This window comes from Euwallacea fornicatus, chromosome 19 (assembly GCF_040115645.1).
Source record: "Euwallacea fornicatus isolate EFF26 chromosome 19, ASM4011564v1, whole genome shotgun sequence".
Taxonomy (NCBI): Eukaryota; Metazoa; Arthropoda; class Insecta; order Coleoptera; family Curculionidae; genus Euwallacea; species Euwallacea fornicatus.
In genome coordinates, this window is record NC_089559.1 from 2,017,468 (window position 1) to 2,035,937 (window position 18,470).

At 36.6% G+C, this 18,470-nt stretch overlaps 1 protein-coding gene across 11 annotated transcripts in view; it reads left to right on the forward strand.

The window, feature by feature from the left end:
- kn (EBF transcription factor knot) overlaps positions 1-18,470 on the forward strand; it is a 91,523-nt gene that overhangs the window by 36,884 nt on the left and 36,169 nt on the right. For all 11 annotated transcript variants that reach the window (XM_066293565.1, XM_066293573.1, XM_066293569.1 and 8 more), the window contains exons 6-7: positions 7,993-8,066; positions 8,983-9,051. In XM_066293565.1, the coding sequence (XP_066149662.1) occupies positions 7,993-8,066; positions 8,983-9,051 (143 nt within the window). The remainder of the gene's footprint in view (positions 1-7,992; positions 8,067-8,982; positions 9,052-18,470) is intronic.

Sequence of the window (18,470 nt, forward strand, 5' to 3'; positions counted from 1 at the left end):
AAGGCGACCTGTCAGCATATGCAATGATATGCAACCCAAATCATGACCCCAACATTCTGGTGGACATGCCAGTGTATCGTAAACTAAAGGTCTCGTTTTCCACCCCGTCTTCGCCTTACTCTTGCCTGACTATCGTGCATTCCCACACAGGATCTGGATTCGTAACTAAACACGATATTATCCCATTCCAGATTCCAATGTATCCGTTCTCTGCACCACTGCAGTCGATTTTGATGATGATGTAAAGTGAGGGGTAACACAAGATGGGGACGGTAAGAAATCAGTTCAAAAATTCTTATCCGGCGATAAATGGTTTGACTCCCAATGGGCCTTCTATACTTAGCAAACCACCAATCCGCCAGCGTCTTCGCTGAGACGAAGCTATCCCTTAGGGCCATAATTCGAAGGCGGCGATCTTGACGTTCTGTAGGTTTTCGGGAGCGTCCAGTACCTCTCCTTCTGCCTGTTTGCTTTTCTTGGAACCATCATGGTAACATTTCGCTATAGTGTTTAAACTACGGTACAATTTACTGGCGATTTCCCCAAATGACCGATGAGCCTCTTGTAGACTCACTACTCGACCTCTCTCGAACTTGCTCAATTGATGAAAATTTCGCCGCATTCTGCGTGTAGACATATTTGATTAATCTAAAGGCACACTCTACACCAATAAATGATATTTTGCAGCCATATTGTTGATATTTTATTGCAATTTTTATAGTAAAAAAAAATAAAATTCCTAATAACTTGTAAATAAATTGATAAATATGGCTGAAAATTTAATCGTTTTTTGTGTTCCCATATAAAAACATGCATACCAAAAATCATTTAAATAAAATCATTTTTACTAGGTGTTCTCTTTTCTATGTCACGTGGTATAATTGTTGTTTTTAATGGAGGTTTTACGTACACATTTTAAAGAATGCTGAATTAAGTGGCGTGCTTATTTTTTTCAAAAAAAATCCCTTTTTCCGATTTTCGACATTGAAAACAAGTTATCGTATGCTTTAGTCGGGCGCCTCACGAAGCATTTGTTGCAAAATAAATAAAGCTCTTTATGCTCTATCTTTTGAGCCTCACTTCTTTAAAATCGAGTTATAAACGCAAAAATTACAGGGACGTTTTCATCTCAAATGGGCTGCAAGGTATGTTTAACTCCGCTATAACCAGGGACGTTTAACATTCAAACACAGTTTGAATTCTCGATGTAAAATCAAATCTTTAATATCTTTACATCACGCCAAAGGGTTTTAACATTCTAGCCGTTTTCTGTGCGCACCAAAATGTGTTTGATCAAAACGATGAAAAAGCCAAGGCGTATCAAAAGTGGTTTAGACAGGATGGACCATTTAAAACAGTCCACCTGAAATATCTGGAATGGATTTTTTTTCTTCGGAGAATCCCGAGACACATCGATTTTATTTTTAACAGGGACATTTTTAGATCATAAATTCGTAGGTCTGGAATCATCCCCCCAAACGGGGAGGCAATCCTTCCAAGAATCTTAAATGACACATCAAACTGAAGATATTTCAATTCTTTTTGCAGGTACGTTGAAATTGTTTTGCTCCCCTTTTAAATATTGTAAAAAGAAATTTTTTGAAACATCGATGAGATAAATCGAAAAATGCGTTAATAAAGTCACCAATACTACAAATAATGATGTTTATCATCGAATTATTAAGATAAGGCGATGGGTTTCGTTCCGATTTTACGCTGATCAGAATTGTAACGCGAAATTTGTCGATTCATCCGATGATTCAAAGCATCATGATTTACGTCACTGCAGAAAGGATTGAAATTGTCACCATTTATTTTGAAAACAATAAAATAGCCCGAGAAAGTACAAGAATTTTTAATGGAAGGCATCGCGGTAAGAACCTGAGCCATCCCTACGTGACGACTTTGACGTCTAAATTCATGGAGACTGGGTCCGTTGCTAACAAAAAAAAAAACACGAAAGGCGACATCATTACGAACGATGCTGCACAGATTTCAATTTTGGGGCATATTGCACTGGATCTTGTAAATCAAGAAAAGTCTATTTCAACCATCCGAGAACTAGAAGCGACATCAGGTATATCACGCAGTGACATTCAGAGGATCTTAAAAAGGCATAACTTCCATCCCTATAAGATGCATCTCATTTATGAGTTCAGTGAAAATGATCCAGATCTTCGTACACAGTTTTGCGAGGAGATGATTGAAAGCATTTTGATCAATCCCAATTTCCTGTAACAGATATCGGAGTGATGTGAATCCTCAAACGATGGAAGAACGGCATTCACAGTATCCAGAAAAATTCAGTGTATGGGCTGGGCTTTTGGGAAGTCATATTGTTGGAGGTTTTTCTCTACCTTATGACATAAGGGGTGAATCTCACCCCATTCCGATTCAAGACTTCATCTACCCTCACGTTATGGATACCGTTCAAAACGACGGGGTCCTTTAAAAACTGTTGTTCATAAAACGAAATCTACCTCTTTAGAAGGTCTTCGTCATCGAATAGTGATAACATGTGGTGACATAATGCCTGAAATGCTACAAAATGTTCGGGAACAGCTTCAATAAAGACTTTATTATTGTATGGAAATAAATGGGTCGCAATTTGAACACTTAAATAAAAAATTATTTTAAAATGATTTTTTCCGATTCATTTTAACGATGTTTTAGAACGTTTTTTCACAATATTTAAAGGCGGAGCAAACAAATTTCAACATACTTACAAAGAGAATTGAAATACCTTTGATTTAATGTGCCACTTAAGCTCTCGTGCCATTTAAGATTCCCGAAGGGGTTGCCACCCCGTTTAGGGGGACGACTCTACACCTACGAATTTATGATCTAAAAATGTCACCTTTAAAAGCAAAATTGACGCGCCTCGGGGTTTTCCGAAAAAACAATCCATTCCAGATATTGCAGGTAGACCATTTTAAATTGTTCACCCTGTACGTTTTAGGTAGGTAATAGATTAAAAACTGAAACTTTTTTTCCAATTTTTTCCTTCGAGACTTTGGAAGAGGAATTTTTTCACAAATTAATTTTTGGGAATTCGTCGCAGCTAAACGAATCTCAATGCGCCAACATGTCGTCAGAGTGTCGCAAAGTTTCCGCTTTAGAATCTCAAGGTTAGAGCTTTTCTTCCAAAAATTCAGAGGCGCACCACCGGAAAATAACTAGACGAAAAGTCAGATGCGTCAAAAAGGGATTTCAAAGATTTTTTTTGAAGAACTGTCACTGTCTTAAGCCCCAGGATACACCAATGAGTTTAAAAGAAAAATCGTCACATCTTTTCTACTCTAAGCGTTCGTTATCAGGTTTTGAAGTATGCTACATATACAAATACAGAGGCGCGCAGTAGGGGACTAAATTCTTGCCAGACCTCTAACAAAAGTAAGCACTTTTTGGACCCTGCGGACTCATTTAGCCCTTGGAATTTACAGACAACAAAACATTCTCTCGGTCATGTAGTGTTAACAAGATTAAAAGTAAGAAAGGGATAGAAACTCAGTCTTAATAAGATTAGTGGCAATTGTTGTTTCACCGTTGGGGAAAATTAAGACGGAATGTCTTACAAGTCCTCTGGGCTCTATAAGATTGTGTGGATGGCATTGTCGATGGCAGAGAATTTTATGGTCTTCAACCTCAATAAACTGGAAGGAAACCACGCAGATTTTGATGTTGAGATTTAATCCGAGAAACTTTCCTAACCGGCAAAAATAAAATTAATAACAAATTTTCCATTGTGACTACGTGTAATTCCCGTAACTAAGAGAGAAATTCTCTAGCCGGACAACAATCAAAAAGTGTTTTAAAACATAAAAAACTTGGATAAATAATAAATAATCTTTTATTCATACTTCTACATATTTACATTAGCGATAGTGGAATATAAAAAATGTATGTGACACTTGTCATGTTAAAAATGCAGTGATACATCATCACAGCGACATGTGTTTTTAAAATGATTGCATAATGCTGCAGTTATTGAATACGTCATCGAGTGAATTCACTTTCATATCAATCACACTTTTGGATGATGCATATTTTTAGCTCCCAAATGTCCAAAAAACTGTAAAACTGTCAAAAATTTATTGGGGTACTTTCGTTTTCTTAGATATGAACCGTTTCAAAAAATTGAAGATTGAAGGTCCCTTCTTTTCTTGGATTTGGTCCGTACCCATTAAATCCCCTTCTACACGTTTAATCTGATAAGTAACATTTATGTAATGAAGTGGGTCATAACACTCTGTCAAGCACACGGATATCTCTTTGTTTTCTTACTAGTGGTAAAGTTCCAATAATTTGAAATCACGGAGGATTTTTCCGACAGAAATCTGGTTATCATTAAACCACCGCTTGTGCGCCGCTGGGTATTGTACTTAAAATAGCGTCAAAACTGTGGCGTTTCCTGGTTACATCCGGCGTAACCGTTCTGCGAAAATAGGGAATTAATGAGCGAATTATCTGATGTCCCGTGAAGAAAGAAATCTAGGTATATTTTAAAACACTTTCCGCACGCCTCTGGAATTTTACAGGTAAAGTTGGAACTTTAGCGTTTGATAAGCAATTTTTCCACTTCGCTTGTGAACTTTTGCAGAAAAGTTGAAAACTTAAGGTGTTAGACATAAACATTTAAAGTATTATTAGGTGCATAACGCAGTGACGTATAATACTGCTTTTATGTGCGAAGACTGTCTAAAAATTGATATTCAGAAATATCGTTGTTACCTTTCATGTAGAAACTTAGAATTCCTATTTGCGCACCTCTGGTTAGCTATAGAAAGGTGGGAAAATTTCACTTTTCGGAAAAAAAATGGAGGTATTAACATATGAGCAACAAAGTGGATTACCTCACAATTCTGTTGCCTATGAAAATTTGTCAAAAATTAATAGAAAAACGATGTTTTTGTCCTAGCTCCAGTCGAATAATCTATAAAATTTCCTTTACTAATTTCAAAAAGAATTCAAAATTTCTTCGTTTGAAAATTGCCAGTTTGGAAAAAATACTTAGAGCGCTAAAAAACATATTACTCAATGGCGTACAATAATTTTTTAAGTCGTACAAATTTTACAAATATTCACAATCTGAAAGATTATTTTTCAACTGAATCTTCCTAATACGACGTCTGTTGATCACTGAAAATGGTCACGGAACATGTTAATGCGGCCCTGATATTAGCCGGATTAAAGTGGTGATTATTAGACTGTTGGGGATACCTAAGAATTAACTATACTCTCGATTTAATTTAACAGTTAAAGTTTCTTACTATTGCCCTTAATATTAACCGACTATTTACGCCTCAATGGTGATCTCAGGTAAGGGCCCGGTCCACCCCTGATATTAGATATACTTTGGATAATAAGGAATGCTAAGGGCACAATTATGCATGATACGAGTATCAGGCGGAACCTCTTTTAGGGGCGAGAACTCGAGGCATTCTCAGCGACAGAATCCCACGTAAACAAGGGCCCTGCTACGCTTAGTATGTTTCGTTATTTGAAGCGATACTCACAGCCGTTGTCAACGTCTTAGTGAGGAACTCACATGTTAACCATGTTCTTGATAATGTTCCGGCCCTCAATCAGAAGGCAACGTTTAAAAAAATATATAACAAATTCCCAAGGGAATATCCTTAACAATTCATTTGGGTGTTCGCGAAAGCCCCACTGGGGCACGGAGATCGTCAGGCCGCCTTCGGGGCTCTCCTGTGGGGCTCCGGTGATTTTCAGGGAAAATGACTAGACCCGCAGGAATTACACGATATTTTCCTGCAACTTAGAGTCGGGAAAGTTGATTATGTGGCATCGAGGGACAGTAAGAATATAGGGCAAGTTTTCTATAGAAAAAACTTTCTTTATTGCCGAAATGTGCCTAAATCTGAACCTTAAAGGACACATGTTGCTCTGCAAGTTACCAGGTCCAATAATCCCCTAAAGCCAGCCAAAACAGAGGGATCCGTCCTACATATTCAATTAAACAAAAATCTATCAACTGTTCTAAAGCTAAGTATCCTAATCCCCCCTTGTGTCCCTGACTTGAGGGATCCAAATCCCTGAGATAAAAAGGGATTTGCCCCGCCTATGGGGGTAATTATGCTGCTTTCGGGGATAGAACTGAGGCAACTATCTGATGTTTCAAAAAATTGATTCTTGTGGATTTCGATCTAAAATAAACACCGCTAGTCTCATCATTTTAATGACAAAATTACAAAAGACTCGAAGTCAACACATGCATCTTTGCATGTTACCCTCTGATCTCTATCTCTTTTTTAATTAGTAAATGGACATACCAATAATTAAGGAGAGAAAAAGACAGGTAGATGGGGGTGCGATTACCTCGGTTTGTATTAGCATCGGATCTAATTTCCAAACTAGAAATTTAACTGGCAGTTACTACTAGTTGACAGTTACATGGCATACGTTTTATTTCATTAAGCCCCTAATGTAATTCAGCGCGCATTTCTATAATAATATACTAGAAAGTTAATTTTAGGAATATATTCAATATTCAGTAATATATTTTAATGAGGAAATACTTCCAAATTGAATGCGCATAATTTCAATTGGGAAATGAAATAAATGCATCTACAGTAATGTTCTTTCTAAATTGAATTATTTTATTCAAATGTGATTGGTATTTTAATAGAAATTCAACTGATTATGGACAGGAATTTGCGTCAATTTTGGTAAGAAACCCGAAAATAGAAAATCGTCCTAATTTAAAACCTCTCATTGACACCTGTGGTTCCCCTCCGGTACGGCCTCATTTACCCATAAAACCCGAAGCATGTCCGCGAAATAATTTTTGATTAAAACGATTGTGTTCCGCCCATGATTTACTATAATGGCGCAATTTGCACTATTTTCTGCAACAAATGGGCCGAATTTAATTTTGGCTAGTTAATAATAAATTAATAAAACTATATAAAACATCGGAAACGTATTAAGACGTTTCATTTTTTCTAACTGAAAATAATGAAAATGCTTCCTTCTCTACGGTTTTTATATAGAAGAAAAAACGGTTTAATTTAGATGAAAGGAGAACGGGCCGGATAGTATTTCGAAATGGCGTAAACGAGGAGAAAAACTACGTTTCAAGTAAGTATAACTCAGGGGTGTGCCATGCGCCGATTGCAATTACTACACTATTTTACTCGAACGTGCGCCATTGTTTACGATGGAAATAAACAGACTTGTAAAAAAGTGTAATATCTCCGATCGACACAGTTAAGTGTTTTGTAGAGAAGTACCGAATTAATCTTTAAATACGTTGAAAAAGCCAGGGGCGTACGAGAGGTCAGAAATGCTACGCTTATTATGTGCCAGCTTGTTCTCTTCCCTGATCAAATAAAACAATCACATGGCAGCAATTATGCTACACTTATGGTTAACATCGGGTGATACTGCCTAGTACCACATAGTAATAGTATACATCCCGCTGTCTTAGATAAGTAAAAACCAGGAGTGCACGAGCTGCCACGGAAGCCAGGGGCGTACAAGTCACCGGTTATAGTTACTACACATGTTTTCAAATCAACCCAAGGTTTTTGATAAAAATTATTAAAACTTTTACATCTGCTACGCCTATGGTGTGGTTTTGTACGGTACTTTCATGTGTCACATACAAGTTGGCAGAATTGATTTAAATATGTAAAAATCAGGGGCAGGCGTCGCGTCATCAACAAACATATGCATTTTTTTCTGAAGCGATTATCTTGTAAAATGCCATAAACTGTACCATGCAGAGTTGGGTTTTCTAATTAAAATAATTCCTATTATTGCCCATATGTACTGGTTATACATCGATTAAAATTTGAACGTCTTATATTATAGCGGAACGCTCTGAAGTCATTGGCGTGGGAGGTTTTCCTCCTCACCTAACTAGAGCTGGATAGACGTTGTGCCGATGTTGATGAAATTGAAATTTAGTGATAATGTAGGTCAAAATCTACAGAGTATGGATACTAAATTGTGCTTTTTTATTTCCAGGCAATAATCTACGAAGGCCAAGACAAAAATCCAGAAATGTGCCGAGTGCTGCTTACCCACGAGATCATGTGCAGGTTAGTAGAAAGAGATAACGGAAAAAATTCAAGATAAAGTCAAAGAGTGCAATCAACCAGTTCTCTCTTAGAGCTTCATCTATCGCGTTAAGGAGAAACGCTGCTTATTACGTCTCTTTACTGTGACGGTTTTTGAGTTGTTTATTAAAATTTACTTCGGATCACACTCACGGAACATACTTATACCGAGCGATTTTCTTGAGTCACCCAGTATATGAAATAAACCTGTTCTTGGAAACATTAAAAGGCATTTTTTCCCATTTGCGAAAAGTGGCTAAAACGAAAAGTTGCCCTGCGCCAAGGGAAATATTCGAGCACTTCATTTCCTTGTAAACAAACTAAGCGCAGGGAGGTTTTGACAAATTGTTTTATGCCTCTTAACTTCGGCGAAACAAAATGAAAGCAGAGAGACGAATAAGGGATGTTTTGCATCTGTGCAAATTGAGTTTTGATCCGGTTAAGTTGGAATGAAATAAAAGCCGGATTTTTGCTCTTTTTTATATCGGCGAGACGTATATTTTCGCTAAAAATTCTTTAGAAGCAGGTACATTTTGCAACACCGCTAATACAGAGTGAGATCTCGGGGACTTTAAGATCGTCGATGTTAATGCAAATCTGATACTTAAAAAATAAAGCTTCTAAAGTTTCAACGTTTTGGTCCAAAAACCTTCATCATCAAGCAACGTTGTCATCAACAAAAATCCTCTCTCCTTCATTGTGGGGTGGAAGTCTTTCAAGACAAAGCAAACAAAACTATTTAAATATTTATTCCAATAAGGCCAGGTCTAATCCACCCCAATTTAGCCGGTCAATCTTCCACCCCTGAGCGTCTCCCCCTATGCACATAAGACCATGTACATTATGCATTAGAGTCCAGGTATATAGCTCAGAATCATAATTAATTTTTTTTTTGCAGTCGATGTTGTGACAAGAAGAGCTGTGGCAATCGAAATGAAACCCCCTCAGATCCTGTGATAATTGACAGGTAAGTTTTGATCGATTTTTATACATTTACTGTAAATTTCTGACAGATAACTTTTGGCTCAAGCAAATCATCCCCACAGTAAGTTGCATGGAAATATCCATCTCGTTCACTACCCCATATAAGACGTCTTCTCCCCTCGGTCTATTCCACCCTCTCCCCAGGGACGCCATTTTGTATCCCCTGGGCGGCCCCGTTCCCCCAAGCGTCCCTCCGTTGCTATCAGCAAAGCACACACTGAACGAAGAAGAAATTGCAATGGACTTCTCCATGCGATACTGGTGCTGCGTTCCTACTTTTTATTTGGCTTTTTTCTATATTCCATTTATTTGTATATAAACAAATAAATAAATAAAAATTACTTTAAAAAAATAAAATTCATAAACGATACAAATAGAGCGCCCGGATCTCTGCTCGTAAAGGCCTTGAATTGCTCTAACGACAAAAAGATTTTTTCAAATAAAAGATCAAAGGGCCAAATTAGAGATCTACTGAATGGCAAAGCAAATCAGAACGATATATCGAAGGTGTAGAAAACTCAAAACAGCAGCAGTTATACGTCATTTCTACTAAAGGAACTTAGAATAGAATTTTTAGGGAACAGCATGGAAATATAAAATTAGGCTAGATCTGCAAGGAACAGGTCGAGTTGAATGTAATGCTCAGAACTTATCTCGACTAAAAGATCTCACGGTAGAATTCCGAAGGAATAGTACTATGAATAGAGGTACACATTAGATGGCTAATGCATTAAACAGAAAGCCTCAAAGATAGTTAGTCGATTAAATGTGTGGATTGAGCTCATTTGAACTCAACAGAAACAGTAATCAGAAATGAAAATACAACAAAATCGTTCTTTGACCAAGTGGCTAAATTGGACTCTCCTGAACTCAGAAGAAAGCGACTCAGATTAGTAGAACGGAATCATTGACTAATTGAGCAGAATAACTTATGCTCGGGAGAAACGGCGAGTCCTTTAGCGAAAGTGAAATAATTGAGACTTCTTCGAACTCAGTAGAACCATGCTTCAGAATCGTCGATTCAGTAGAATAACTTGTAATTACTTGGACTCAGCAATAATGAAGATCAAAACTTGTAATGAGTCCCTAAGGGTAGAAAAGAATTGGTAGTTAAATCAGTAGAATGGATTTAAGCTCAATTAAAATACGAAAATTAGGGCATATCAGTAGAACGAAATTGTTAGTCAAGTACTTGCAGCATAAACTTTGTTAACCGAAATTCCGAAGTAAGTTACTGATTTGCTATAAATTTAATTAATTTAAATAGGAAATGGATCCAGAATAGTTGAGCACAGAAACAGAATTGAGAAGACGTTGCCAATAAATGGACTAAAATTCGCACTAATGTAGATATAAATTAGTACGTCACATGTTAATTTTGATACAGAAAACAAACATTTCAGAAACCTTTACCTAACCATATCCTCGTTATTATTATTTTTTTTTTTGAATCAGTAGATAAATGACTGATTTGTGCAAATCAGTAGATCACCAAAAATTCGCGCTAAGCAAGTTAGATAAACATGGAACGTAGCGATGTCTTTGCCAAAAGTAAATTGTACGAGACTTTTACATGAGAATCGCAGACGATACATCCAGAGGGGCATTTCTCTCCTTCGATCTGGCCATTTGCAGTTTACAGTTTCTTACTGTGATGGCAATCCCAGTTCTGCTGAAAAAAGCACGAGTTTTCTCGAGCTTTATGATTTTAATTTCCGCCATAATTCACCGTGTAATTAAGCTCATTCCGACACTAAATAATACATAAGAAAGGAAACAGAACAAAAAACGTGGAGAACGAGATAAAATCAAATCTATTACGTCGGGCCGACGTTATCGGCAAACCAAAACAGTTTTGGAAAAGCGCAAAAGGCGGGAATGGAAAGTCGGTAAATAAGCTGCGCCCTTGTTGTACAAACAATAGACACCGTTGTTTGACCTTATCTGCCCTTTTATAGGGTTTAGGCCTGGAATAAAATAGGGCTCTCGCCTATAGAGCACCAAGAATGTCATTACACCTTCTCGTTTTTTTTCATGCCTCAATTCTAAATGTTACTCTGGATATGGTGCAACTGCGAATTGCATCCAAACCAAATCAAGCGAGTAATATAATAAATGGGTGACTTGATGGCATACAGTTACAGCCCGGTATGACCGTAACACGATTTCGGATCGTTATCATGAAATTTCCAAAATTCGTTCGTCATTATGCAATCCAATGGGTGCCATCAGTCACGCACTCTATTTGCCAGTAGCAGGGCAAATTAAAGCCAATTTAATGTATTTTTGCAATTATCCGACCCGGTTAATTTCGTGTGACGTTGGATTTGCATTTACAACTGATAAAGCCAATGGCGCACCAAATACGGATTTGTTAATATTCCCGTCATCGAGGGATAAAGCGGACAATATACCTGTTTTCCTTGCTCCTTCGCAAAATCCCACAACAACGCTTTATCGAAAAATACAATTGACAGGCAAAATATACGGGGTGTCGGCTTAACAGCTCCGTTGACTCTTGGGAATTTATTTTTGATGAAAAAAATCTATAATGGGGATGCGTAATGCGGGGCGTTTCAGCTAAACCCGCGTTACTTTAATAACCTACTGAACGTCTAAAAATAATGTCAGTTTGCTGTATGAACCAGCGTCCAATAAGGCTTCCTTTAACAGATACAGGGGGTTCAGCTTTTATTTCAAAAATTGAAAATATTACATTTCTTCAAAAAGCGCTAGAGATTCTGCAACCAAATTTTGGACGTACTGACGACTATTAACTACGCATATTTATTACAAAGAAAAACATTTTTTAGCTTTTTCAGTGGCATGCCTTCCTTCACGCCAGGAGAAAATTTTTCAAAAAGGGGGTTACGCTATTGGTTTCTCAAAAAATATCATTTATTCTTGCATTCCTCGTTCAATTCTGGAGAAACAGTCTCTCTTGAGATTTTTTCGTCCGACTCTCAGTTTCCAATTAAAATTTTTCAAATAATTTCAATACACCTATAGTTTGCTTACGTATTAATATTAACTTGATACCTATATATATTGATACATTCTAAATAACTTTTGACGTAGAACTATTCAAAACTTACCTTTACTCTTTAAAAAAATGTGGCGGCTCGGTTTCCTTTTTTTTTCAAATTTCCAACAAAGCACTGATACCACTCTAATTACCAATTTAGGGCATGCATTAAAGTTATATAATTTTTTTACGTGAAAACGATGTGCGAGACGAAAAAATCTCTAAAGAGACTATTTCTCCAAAATAGAACGAGGAATTCGAGAATAGTTTTTTTCCTCAAAAAAGCTCGTACCTTATTACCTTGTCTGAAAAAATATTCTTTAACACGGAGGTAAACGCACCACTGGAAAAGCTGAAAAATATTTTCCCAGTAAAACATATGCGTCGTTTATAATAGTCAGCAGTTCCAAAATTTCGTTACACGATCTCTAGTTCTTGTTGAACAAATTTAATTTTGCATTTTCTAAATAAAATTAAAACCCCCTGTATCTGCTAAAGGAAACCTTATTGGAACTTGGTTCAAATAGTAAACTGATATGAAAACGTTATTTTTGGTAGTTCAATACGCTATTGAAGTTTTGCGAGTTAAAATTGAGACACCCTGCGTATGAGGCTAAAAAGGAAAATTTTGCAGTTAGTGGCGACTCTACAGGATGCCGCAAAAAAACTGGGCGTCATACAGTGGCATTCTCGAAATGGGAATCAACTTTTCAAAATTTTTTAAGTAACCTGCATTTTTTCACTTGAAAGAACCCTGTCGGCTTTCTGCATTAGCTCTTATATTTTTTTTACGTTGAAATGCAGTGACTAGAAGCTATAACGTTTTAAATGACATTTTAAACATACACAGTGTTCCATAAAAAAATTAAAAAAAATACTTATTTAACCAAAAACACTTACATGGTTTTCACAATGACAACTTTAATCTTCACCTGTTCAACTTCAATTATCTTGCTCCTCTAGAAAATTCTGTAAGGAAACGAGGACTTCAGAATTTTTGTTTCAAATAGGATGGTACGTTTTTAATGACGTGAGACAAAAAAAATTAAAATTTCTTCATTTTTTGTATTAAAAAAAATCATATTTTTCCTAAATGTTAATGAAATTATTAATTATTTCGAGAAATCTTGCTTTCAATGCTAAGTGTCTCAATTTTAATAATGTGTAACCATGGTTTCAATATTTTTTTTCTCTTAAGTTTTGACAACTCCGTATATGAGCTGTTAAAACTTAAAAGAAAAAAAACAACGAAACCATAGCTATGCATTATTAACACTAAGGCACTTAACCATATGAATCCAGGTCGTTCCGAAATACTTAATAATTCCATTAATATTTAAGATAAATAGATATTATTTCATACCAAAATGAAGAAAAGAAGAAAATTGCATTTTCTTTCATCCTACGTCACAAAAACATGCCATCCTATTTGAAAAAAAAAATTGAAGTTGGTGGAAGGTGAAAATTAAAGTTGTTATTGTTAACACCCTGTAGATATTTTTAGCTAAATGAGTATTTGTGCCTACTAAGGTGATCCTATATAAGAATTAATCCTATAATTATCAATATGTTACTTAAGCTAACTGCAATATTAATTTTTTTTATCAAATACTGCAAATGTCTAAAATGTCTTTTAAAATGCCATAGCTTGGAGCACTGTATTCCATGTTAAAAAAAATCTAGGAGTTAACACAGGATCAAGAGAAATTGTATCAAGTGAAAAAAGTGCAGGTGGTCCCATTAAAAAAAATGACGCTTTACGACGCGTTTCTTTTTTTAAAACATCCTGTAGGTTGTTACTAATTTCAAAACAGCTTCATTAGCCTCGTACACATCAAGTTAATTGATTCTTTATAAAATCACAAAGAAACTCGTAAGAGGCAGAGGGGCTGTTAAAAAGACACCCTGTATGGAAACGTACATCATCTTATATTTCCCTCTTCATTGCTGTCTCGACAGGTACTCAAGTAAAAAACGTTGAACGCTCGTTCTCTCCCTGCCATACCTATGCCCTCGTCGCATCCTCACATATTTCAATAAAACTAACTCTTTCTCACCGAATTGTAAAAAAGAGGATTTGTCTAACAAGTAGTTGGTAAAATGCTTTGCTTCCCATATGCATACCCTAAGCTTTATTAACATTCTGTGTAAGAGTAAGGAGCTTTGGAAGTCTCAAGAGGATAGATTTACAGAAAGTTCTGGAAAATAGCATACTTAGGATTTGCCACGGACATCCAACTGCACATTCTTATGGAAAATTTGCCTCGTTCCAAAATTTCCTTGAAGCTCGAAAAATGCCAATCAGAACTGAATTCTTCACAAAATTCCAAGGACTTCTTGTTTAAACCAAAATTTCCTGGACGATGGCAGGGTCGCAGTAGTTCTGGATTCTGTACAGTGTCAGCGGCAAAAATCGAATGCCTATCTGCTACGAGTCCTTGTTTGCTCACAGCATTTTCTGGGAGAAAGGAAAAGTTCAAGAAGTTCTTCGACCCTTAGAGTTTTCCAATGACTTCATCGGAGTACTCGCTGAATTTTTTAGAAGATGGAAGATTCCAGGGATCGTTCTTAAAAAGCCAAGGCGAAAATAAAATAGATAGTTGAATAGACCTATTTTTCTCCCAATGTTTCCTCGATAAAGAGGAGGTTCTGGAAGATTTCCTGGAAAGCACAGGGAATCCCGGAATCCCTATGAAATTCCGAGCCGAAAACTGAACAACTATTCACCAAGTACTGCATAGTCGCAAAATTTCCTGGGTGATGGAGGACTCTAGGGAGCCTTGGGTTCCTCAAATGCTTTTAGAAGAGACACTTCGCAGACACTAACGAAGTCATTGCTGACATATATTTCCACGTATAAATCTAATGCCTACTCAGGAAGTCCTCGTTTCTTTGCAGAATTTTCTAAAAGGTGGAGGTCCCTGGACACTTAAGTAATCTTTCGAAATTACTGAGAAGGACAATTTTTGTATCCGGTTTTCTCTTACATCCTCACGTGACTCCCAGGGGGGTGAGTGAAGTTTCTTCCAACTCTTCCTTAGTAAATGCATAACATTTGAAAACACAGAACCAGCCGAAACGGGTTGTTGGACTACTTTGACGTGCTATTAAGTGACAAATATCCTAGAGTGACCTGAACTATCTTACTTGGCCCCAAGATAACCAGAACCAACTGCAACTTGCCAGAATTGGTCTGAACTGCTGACATAATGTCGGATTATTTTTCTTCCTTGGAACGTCGCTGTCCTGACGATGGCACGACTGTCCATCGAGTCACCGTTTTTCGTGAAAGATGAGTTTTCATTCAAATAAAAAACAAAATCCTCTTGAAACTGACACGTTCCCTCACAAATTTAAACCCCGATTTAAAAACATCCCTATCCAGACTTGAAGCGTTCAGCTACATTAACTGATTAAACTGCATCGAGTAATTTGCAAATAAGAATGATTACGTGCAGTCAGGCTAAGAAAGAAGCAGACTTCGTGACCAGCATAGTAATGTTTGTACTAGACCCATTAAGTAATCAATTTTCTAGTGGATTTGTCAGCATATGTTCCTGGAGGGTTGATACATCGAATCATGTCCGTTCTGCTCCACTAAAGTCCACTCCCCAGTTATGTTGGAAAAAATGAGCGATTTGTAGGTTTTGATGATGCTAAAAAGTATAAAATTCCTCTTGAGATAACTTTTAACACTCGTTAAAATTTACGATTCCAGTAAGTTGATCTGGCACGGAAATTATGGATATCTGCATGAGTGTATAAACAATTAAATGTTTCTATTACGTGTAAACGTGTAGTAAAATTTTATAATGACATAAATCGAGGGCCTGTTGGCTAACTGATGGAGGCTTAAGTGTGATAATCGTTAATAATGCGTATATGTGTTGACGGTTATGGTTGGCGGTGTTGGGTTACTGATGTACAATTCGCTATGATTATCAGTAATTTTGTGAAGTTTATGCGGCACTTTACAACCAGAAACAGAACCCCATTTTCACACTGTCTCGATCTGATTAAGAACACTCCTGCCGGAAATTACTCTCGTCCAATTGAACACTGTGACATATCAATACACTTTGTCCACCCTCTTTACAAGGGGTGAAGCCTTGCCGCCCTTAACAGTATCTCTTTCCGATTTAGGAAAATTAATTTGTAGGAGAAAATATCGCATTTCCCTCTCTAAAGAGCTTCCATTCAATTTGGTTCGGCGTCAGAAAACGATCCCGGAATTGTCGTTAAAAATATGACGAACATACGCGTTTGCGGATCGTCATCAGTTCGAATGAGTTATTTGGGCCTTGATTGCACACAAATGTCACACGTCGTTCGTGTCACCGCTCCCTGTATGAATTATGTGCTCATTCGCTCATTGTCATCGCCGATAGCGAATCAAACCAGTGATGGAGAGCGAAAGGGACCTAATAAAACGGGAGTTCCCAATTTCACTTAAAATGCACGAACTGCTGTTAATTTTTCAGGGAGAAGTTTTATTTATATCCTCATCCTGAATCCTATTTACAAAACGTTATGTTTGCCTGGTTGGGTCCTTACTAAATTCGCTTAATATCCTCGCCATTTGTACCTGTCTAGAAAATTTAGAACTATTATTTCTTTGCGTCTCAACCGACTTATCTGCCAAAGAAGTGTCCCAATCTTGCTGGCCGATCATTAAAATCCCTAATTTTCCTTTTTTTTTATACGCGATATATTTCCATACGGTCTGTCCCTGATACGGATTCGCTGCATGGGGATCTCGGAAACGCTAGGAGACACAAAATCGCCTAAATTAAGAAAAAGTTGCGAAACTTAAAACAAGATGATAATCTGTTTCGATACTGGTCAAATTTCGAATGGTCACGAAGATATCTCGAAGAAAAAAACCGAATTTTCCGGTTTTCCCTTTTTGCAAATAGCTCTTGTATGGCTCCAGTTGGAGGAAAGAAAGTTTCACGCTATTAAGAATCTTTTTCGATAATTCGTAGCAGCGTTGCCAGTTCTCTCATTAAGACCTTGCTTTCGGAGATAAATTGTTAAAATTTTAATTTTCATGTAGGCGCAATATCGGATATTTACATTTTCAAAATTGTCAGATAATTCCCCTTTCGGCCATGTATTACCTCTGGTATTCTTCTCGGAAACTCTATGAGTTACAGCCATTAAAATACTTTTTGATAAGTCGGCTATTATTCTGACTTATAGCGATGGTACGTAGTAAATAAATAAATGGTATAAAACAGTTAAAAATATTTTTATGTTGTTAAATTAAAAATTTATTTGATGTATACAAAATTACATTTACTTTTACGTATTCTTGAAATCGGCATAAAATAAGAAAAAAAATTATTTAATTTAATTATGTTTTCACTAACAAGGACACGGCTAAATTTGGACCGAATAGAAGTTTCAAATTATCACAAATGTTGAAATAAACTACCATTATTCTGCATACATAAATATGCTCTTTTCACCGTTGGCATAGCGCTTATTTATTGTGTACCACTGCTATAAGTCAACATAGTGGCCCAAAAAATGTTTTAATGGCTGACTCATAGAGTTTCTGAGAAAAATACGAGATGTAATGCATCGCTGAAAAAAGATTTTATAACGATTTTAAGAATGTAAATATTCTACATTGGGCCCATATGAAAAATCAGAGTTTAATAATTTATCTAAGAAATTAAGGATCTACCAAGAAAACTGACAACATTGCTACGAATTTAGTCGACATAAAAATTTTGTATCTATTACCCTTGCTGAGATCCCCATGGTGTTCTTCCTTATCTGGGACAGACTGTACAGTTTCATTTAAGCACTCACTAAATTTCCTCTTGTTGCTTTTGCCTCACTAAATTCACAGTAGAGAACCAGGAAATGGGTTAAAAAATATTGTAATGTGTCACGAAAGAAAACATAGAAGGGATTACTTTCGTGAAAATTTCGTGAGGCAGCAAGGAAATATGATTCATAAATCTCGATTACTGCAAAGATTTGCAAAGCATTTTTGTAATGTATATTTTCATGAAAGAGTGGTGCTTCTTTCGGGGAATTTAAGGAAATAGTAAGAACCAGAAAATGAGCACTTACCATGAGAAATTTTAAGTCGCTAAAAATATTCAAAGCAATAACAAAAGAGTGGAATCTAGACGTTTTCCTTGAAAATCTTATGAACACGCCTTTTTCATGGAAATTCGAAAATATATATTAAGCTTCGGTATAAGAATCTGAGGAGGGAGTAACGAGGAAGAAAGTAAAAAATTAGTGAGGATGCTACGGGGGCTGCATCATAGAGAGTATTCTCCAAATTTAACATCTACTGTTGAATGTTCTCGAGAAATGAGAATGTATTTTTTATGGCCAAATTGGTGGGTTGTGAT